This window comes from Nannobrachium achirus (genome assembly GCF_963921795.1).
Source record: "Nannobrachium achirus genome assembly, chromosome: 19".
In the NCBI taxonomy this organism is placed as follows: Eukaryota; Metazoa; Chordata; class Actinopteri; order Myctophiformes; family Myctophidae; genus Nannobrachium; species Nannobrachium achirus.
Window position 1 is genome coordinate 39,971,620 of NC_137826.1, and position 8,196 is coordinate 39,979,815.

An 8,196-nucleotide genomic window follows, 5' to 3' on the forward strand; every position below is an offset into this window, starting at 1 on the left:
TAGAGATACTGTCTAGCAATTTGCATGATTTGTGGACAAAATCTGTAGGAGTCGTGTACAGATGACATCCAGGGAGTGTGTGTGCACAGTTTGGCCATGACCGGGCCAATGGCTCTGGAGATTAACTGGTAACAAACTAATCGGACACACAGACGGACACGCGGATGGACGGACACGTGGACAGACGGACAGGGGTGAAAACATACTCTCCCATGACGGAGACAATGAATATCAGTCACATTCTTTATTCAACTTCAACTAAAATAGATTAAAAAAAAAGAATGTACAAATATTACCAAAAAATGTAAAGCAGAAACAAGATATGTTACAGTTTCAGTCAGAAGAGCTCTGTCGATATCCTGAAATGAGGATAAAAAGAAAAGAAAAATCCAATCCAAAATAATATAGTGCATGTTTAAAAACACAAGTCAGGACAAAATATAAATTACCCTTTTTGTAAATCTTCTCCTTTAACACTAAATTAAATCAGAAGATTATGATGTTCTGTGGAGGCATAAGCATAACTAGTCACACATAACTTGGATACATATGTGTCGTTGGTAGGATGTGGAGGATTACTTGACACAGGAGTAAAGTCAAGTAGTGGAGATTTGGCAACAATTCACAAGAGTCGGCTCAGAATTTCACCTCACGTGGAATAGTTAGGTCAACTCTTTCTTCCTTTACCAAATAATTGCTCTTCTTCCTCCTCCTGCACAACCTGCACAACAATCAATCAATCAATCAATCAAATGTAGTTTGAAGTTACAATGGGTTTGTATAGGAAGGGGGCATGTCTGATAAAATAAATAACGAAAATCTAAATATTGATTCAACTGTCCGGGGTGCTCCCAAAAGCCTGAGTAGATGATAAAATATCCCTTTAGGAGCTACAATATATTTTCAAAACATTAAAATAACATTCAAATAGCCAATCTACATCAACACGTTGTGAGCTTGTAGATCAGCTTTCGAAATATTTAAAAATGTTTTTCAAAATATTAAAAAACTGCAAAAGAGTTTAGGGATTAGGAGGTCAGGCAAGGACGAAAATCGGGCCCTAGAATCCTGGAAATAACAAGCAACATCAAATGGAGGCCTGTGGTCTAATCATGAAATGAAAAAGGTTGAGAATCACTCATCTCTATAAAGATATGCCCCCTTTTATACAGAATCGTTGTATGAAAAAGGACATAACATGAGATGGCAGCAGACTGCAACATTTAGCTTTAAGCTGAAATTTCTCAAGTTCATAGAGGCTGCGTGTGAATTAATTATATTGTAATAACTTTGGGGGATTTGAACCTACCCTTGACATTTCTGCATCTGCTCCAGTGTTTCTGGAAGGTCCTTATTGAGGGTCTCAGGAAGGAAGAGGTTAACCACAGATGAGCCGATAGTGAGACTTCCCATGAGAACGTATGGTAGATACTTACTGTAAGCGCCTGTGAACAAACACAAATACAATGCAACCATTGGTGATATAAAAAAAATTCCAGAGGGCACAGTATATATGTTACAGTGTTTTTTGAAGCCAAGGCTGAATTGGCCCGAATCGCATGAAAGAGGTCTCACAGCACATGGTTGGTTCTACAGACTCCAACTTTCTCATGCAGATAGCTCAGATCATTGCCTACATTCTTAGCTACTCCCCCTGCCGTTACTGTACTTATTTTTCAGTAGAACCGCCAATCCAACCAATACGCCCATAAAAGGGGATCCTGACTACTAATTGAAGCCGAGGCCGAATTGGCCCGAATCGCATGGAAGAGTTCTCACAGCACATGGTTGGTTTTACAGACTCCTTTTCTTTCGCACGCAGATAGTTCAGATCTTTTCCTACGTTCTTAGCTACTTCCCCTACAGTTGTACAAAACAAAAATGTTCAGTAGAACTATCGTTTATAGCGAACTCCTTTAGGATAATGGGCATAAAGGGACACAGACAGATACAGAGATCTCCATATACGGGCATAAAAGGGACACAGACAGACAGATACAGAGATCTCCATATATGGGCATAAAATGGATGCACAGAGACAGATACAGATATCTCCATATATGGGCATTAATGCACACAGGCAAACATATGGTCAAAACGGGACGTATGACAAATGTGTTTTCCACTCCATGGACCAATCATGAAATTGTTTCAGAGCCCCGTTTATAAAGAATTAACGTTAATGTTACATCGTGTTGTAGTCATCAGGCGGACTACAGGTGGCCGGAACCACCAAACCGGAACCACCGGTGCTGTGCGCCTCCAAATTGTAAAAAATTGGTTTAAATCGTTTCGTTTCTTTTGGCATAATAATTGTTTGGTATATTCATCTTTTATTCTAACTCGTAGTCCGTAGTGATTCGCATTATTACGGAAATAACGTTACACCATGTTGTAGTTTGTTGTAGCCGTAAAACCAACCAATGTTGTATTCTTTTTATTTTTTCTAAACCGGATCACACGGCTAGTTTTAGAATGAATACCAGGCTTACCTCTGAGGTTTGTGATCTGGTGACACGAAGTTAGTGTTCCATACAGTACAGTACACACTGCACAGTACACAATACTTACCCAAATAGACGATGTAAGGAGCTGTGATGCTGCCTATACGGGCAGCAGAAGAACAAATTCCAATGCCCATGTTCCTGAGCACGGTGGGATAGATCTCTGCTGTGTAGATGTACACGGTGCTGAAGGCCATGGTGAAGCCAAACTTCCCAATCATTTCCATAGCCACAGCAATTTCACGATGGTCTGTAGAGGAGAGATTTAATTCCAAAATTAGATAGAGACCATTTGACAAAATGTGATGCCCATCTTGAAAGAATTATTGCCAGTGTGTGAAGGTAAAAGTCACACCAATAATGAGCATGGGATTGATGGCTTTAATTGTTATTTAGGTAATTAACTTTAGGTAATGAACAATTAACTTGTGGACAAGCAACAATTTTAGAGGAATTTAGTTGTATTTCCCGATAATGGGAAAACGATTAAAAAAAAATTGTTCTCTGGCATGTGTTTGCGTTAAAACTAACTAAATATATTTTTTGGACTTATACTGTACATGAAGTTTGTCATTCAAAACTGCACTGAAAGCAGAACAGGGATTGTGAACAATGAGGGCTGATGGTAATGTGACAATCTGTTTGGGGGTGCGTTATACCTTGAACTGAGAGGCCTTCATTTTCAGGACAAATATGTGTCTGATTATGTTTTTATTAGCTGTGGCAATGTAATCATTGTGGCACAATACAAGATAAGTACAAGTTATATACTGCCATCATGCAGATAAAAACTGAATGGATGCTTTTGGGAGATTATGTGAAGAGGGTTTCATCATGTAACAAAAAATAATACTTACCTTTGGGGACAATTTGGATAAGCAGGAGAACCACTCCTCCAGTGAAGAGGAATGCAGACAGCAGTATTCTCCTGGGACATTTCTTCAAAAGCCATGTAGCTGCAATATAAGCAGGGACCTCAATGGCGGCTGATAAGAAGCAATTAAAGAAGGGATCTCCGCTTAGATTAGAAGTGTTCAAGCTGAGTCCAAAATAGCCAATGTTTATTGCCACCCTTGAGAAAACAAATATTCAAAAGTTAATCGAATGTGAAACCTTCGCTTTAATCAGAATATTTGTGAATGTTAAACCTTCTCTGTAATCAGAGAAGGTTTGGTGGAATTAAGGACTCACCATAAAAGCAAACACAACAGTGTGATGCAGCTTATGTTTCTGGATTTCAGAATATCGAGGAAGGTGTATTGTTTTGGTAGCAGTGAAACCTCATTCTATAAAGTAATGCACATTAGACATTTAACAGGATCAGTGTCGTCATTGAAAAAGAAGTCAAGATTTCATGGGACTCTTCCACTAACAAGCATAATGGACCTTACCTCTGCCTCTTTAAAGATGACCAGTGGTGCTTCAACCTTGTTTTTCCTGGCTGCATACCTCAGTATGGCGTCAGCCTCCCTTATTCTGCCCTGAGTGAACAGCCAACGAGGAGACTCTGGGAGCAACCTGCACAAACAATTTATGTCAGTGGGTGTTTTATCAACTATAACAGGAGTTCTCAAACATTAGTAATTCCAAGCCCACCTGCTCTGTCAAGATGGTGAGAGTCTGGGAAATATTTAGCCTGTTCACCTTATTCCTGGCCTTCTCCAGGGCGACCAGTTGCCACCTTGAACTTCCCTTTACAAGAATAGCCTCTATTTCTTTGAATGAGTTACTGAACCCATGAGTTTGAGCCACTATAGGATGTGTTTGACTTGCGTTGAGGTAATCACTTCACCTCTGACCCTTGCAGATTTGACCTCTGCAGATACGAGGAACTTACCACCATAATGGGATGTAAGCCACAGACAACGAGGAGAGAATGATAAGAAGAGTCCTCCATGCCCTCATGCCAAATGCAATCCCGGGTAGCACCATGTACCCAATGCAGTAGAAGAGAAAGGACCCCAGTGTTGCAAAGAACACACGCATAGAATGACTCAGCATCTCTGTCCCTGTGGAAGACAATATAATTCTAGTGTTTAAGGTGGGGTTATTACTGACCATAAGACTGAATGATGGGGAATCACATTTAGACAGTACTTATTTGGAGGTCATTTCAGTAAGCCTACTTTTTACTTCTACTCCACTACATCTCAGAAACAAATATTATACTTTTACTCCACTACAATTATTTGAAAACTTTAGTTACCAGTTAGTTTGTAGATTTAGATTATTATTATAAAACATACATTAACAACTTCAGCCCTATATACATTTCTGTCATTTGAAAATAGACGATCTACAAGCTCAGACTAGAGTTTCAGACTATTTCAGACCGTTTTCAGAGAGACCACATGACCTACTGTATCATACTATTATAATTTGGGGCGTGTCAGCGGGCCTTTAAGTAAAACATTGAGTACTTTCCCCCCCAATGGCCATAGCACCAGAACAGTGGTTTGGTCAATAAAACAAAAATGTCGGAAGTGGTGCCTCCGTCTCAGTAGCGTTCTCAGTAAAAGCGCATGGCTAGAATTCCCAACCTGGTAGTCTCGAATCCCAGTGTGGGTAGGATTTGTATTTCTATTTTACTGTACTTACCAAGTACATATGCAGAGATGTATATGGATATCTGGGAGGCTCCAACAAGCAAATAGACGACACAGAACATCATCCATGAGTTGGAGAAGGCCAGAAGAAGGCCAAATAAACATTGAACCCCAAGTGAGAAGAAGACAATCTTTTTCCTCCCAAACCTACATGGAACAGAAATAATTGTTGTTAATTATTTTCGACTGGAAGTGTGGACATGTCTGGTGTCAGTTAGGGACTCCAACAAGCTACTGAATGGAATTTGAATTGAAATAAAATAAATGTTATGTGTGGTTTCATCACAGGATTATAGCAAAGGTGGTGACACCATGAATGCAGGGCTGGCCAATGCCATCTTTAAGTATTTGATCCACTCACTGCATTGCCATCTTCTGTAATGCAAACTCATTAACAGTAGATGGAGCTGCTGTCATGGACAAAGCTTGTTTTGTGTTTGCCTCAAATTAATACTTATTGGCTACATTAATAGGTGGAAAACATTTTGTAAGACTACAGTCATATCTGCAGCAATTTAGTGATTTAAAAAAGAATACAAAATAAATACCTGTCAGACAACTGTCCAGAGATTAAGGACCCAAACAAATAGCCCACATAGAGAGCTGAGGTCGCAAAGGGAACCATCCAATGATTGTCACACACAAGGTCCCACTGTTAGGAGAGAGCATTCTGGTCTGATGTTTAATTCACAGAAAGAAAAGAATATAAGACAGCAACAATGGCACTGGATAGGAGGGGAGGGGGAAAGGAAGCCAGCAAATTTGATATTTTCTCACAACTAACAATTCCTTATGCAGAGTAGACACGTGAACACATGCCCCCACCCCTGCTGCACACGCACATGCACGCACGGACACACACACACACACACACACACACACACACACACACACACACACACACACACACACACACACACACACACACACACATACACACACACACACACACACACACACACACACACACACACACACACACACACACACACACAATGCTTTGAAGAGTGAAGACGTCAACATTTTAGGACAGCATCAATAACTCATCATCGGTTGTAGATCTGCTATTTTCTAAAAAATTAAAAAAATACTGGTACGCAAATAAGCAGAGGCGGCTCCAGGCTAGAGGGGGCTTTAGCCCCCACTGGTGAGGGCTTAGCACCCCCTAAGCCCCCCCATCCCACAAACCCAATTGTGATGAAAAATATTTAAGGAATACATAAATTAAATATACATGAATATGTGAAAGACAATTGACTCACTTCTATGTAAACCTACTATAAAATCGTAATGTTTATGCCAGAAAGCATCTTCAGCCTCACAAAAAACCCTATCCAATTCCAATCACCTACAGTCCTCAGATTTGGGGCTGGAAACTGCCTAACTGTCTGTTATCAATACCCTAAGCAAGAGAATATCGTTTATCATATTAGTTCTATTCATTATTGTTTGTTGCCAAAATGAATTCGTCCCTGCTCTTCAAGTATGGTAATACAAGTACACACAGGCACGCACACACACACGTGTGCACACTGACCTCAGTGACTATGGTGGACTGGTAGATGTCTTGGCTGTAGCTCCATCCGTCCACACAGCTCTCCTGTCTCAGTTCAGTGAGGTTCACATCCTGACCGGGGATGTAGCCCAGAGCAGACAGGTTCCTGACCTCATCCAGTCTGTAGCGCTGGCATCGGCTCTGCTCCTCCTGGCCGTTCACCACCTCTATGGGAATGATGGCCTTCCTCCACGCCGCACTCAGGTTGGCCTCGGGAATGAAGCAGTGGTGTTTTGGAGTGGCGGCGATAAATACGATTGATAAACCATTGAGTCCACAGGCCGGGAAGACGGTATTTATGAGGAAAAACATCCTCCAGAAATAAGGGCCAGTCTGCCCCAGGAAGGCTGTGGCTTCATCGTACTCTCCCATTTGTTAACGAAAAAGAGAAAAGCTCTTGGATGAAAAAGAAAAACTCGGGCAAGAAAATCCCAACAAATCTCTGTAATCCACCCAGATACCAGACTTGGTAGGTCGCTGAGAACCATACAGGTGCAGTACGGCACAGGTTATGAGGTGTGGGGTCAGTAGGTCCTCCTGTGGGGCAGAGTCACAAATTAAGAATTTCCTGAATTCAGACCTGAGTGTCAGTCCCCCTGACACCTTCACCCACCGCAGTGCAAAGTTACTTATTAGAAGCAAGAAAACTCACCTCGTTGTCCTGATTTGATCAAAGTACAGTGCAAGTAATGAGGGAACTCATCAAAGGCTCAGTAGTGGCCACACCATCTGGCCCATACACCCCACCCACTGTAGGATTTTCTCCTTTCAGCCTTGCAGTGTTTTTTTTTTTTCTAAACATTCCACGCTTTTAAGAACGGCAAAGAAATCTGAGTCTGTACTCTTTACTCTTAACTTTCTTCAGTAACTAAGACTACATTCAGACTATTTTAAGCTATTTGAATTACATAACACACCTAAAAGGCCTATATTGAGAAGCTCTGTGTGCCACTTGATTTGTGCTTTTATATTTGCAAAAACAAATGCCACCACTAAGTTGGTATTTAGTTTCAGATTATTAGATTATTTCTAATGTTACAAGAATTATAATGATGTCAGTATTATGGATGCCTTTGTTAATTGTTGTTCTGTAAAAAACAGAAAGCAAGAAAGCAGAAGGATTTCTGAAAGATCGAGGCTGATTGTTTTGGGCCATGGGAATGTGGAATGTCTTATAAGAAGATGTTTTGTTTGTGGGTACTAAAGCCTGCTATTACCCTGGCACTCAGAAGCCTTGTCAGGACACGTTGGACATGGCTGATTGTGTTTTTATTAGTATTGGAAATTATTAAAACAAGATAAGCATAATAGTTGTATTTATTCTGTATATTACCATCATATTGCCATCTTATTTTAGCACAATTTTGAAAAGCAGGAGAAATCCTCCTCCAGTGATGAGAAATGATGACAGCATTCTCCTCCTAGCTGCAATATAACCAGGGAGGGACCTCAATGATAAGAGCAAAGAGCAATTGTGTTATATTACTACGACCACCACTACTACTACTACTGCTACTAGTAAGACGCCTGA

At 40.6% G+C, this 8,196-nt stretch overlaps 1 protein-coding gene across 1 annotated transcript; it reads right to left on the reverse strand.

The window, feature by feature from the left end:
• Positions 1-337: 337 nt before the first annotated feature.
• LOC308304821 (organic cation/carnitine transporter 2-like) lies at positions 338-7,037 on the reverse strand (the record flags this gene model as incomplete). Its single annotated transcript, XM_080749450.1, has 10 exons — positions 338-359; positions 1,310-1,445; positions 2,572-2,754; positions 3,362-3,576; positions 3,696-3,790; positions 3,896-4,022; positions 4,342-4,513; positions 5,103-5,257; positions 5,659-5,762; positions 6,648-7,037. 10 exons carry the CDS (start codon positions 7,035-7,037, stop codon positions 338-340), a joined length of 1,599 nt encoding a protein of 532 aa, XP_080605576.1.
• Between the last annotated feature and the right edge of the window lie 1,159 nt (positions 7,038-8,196).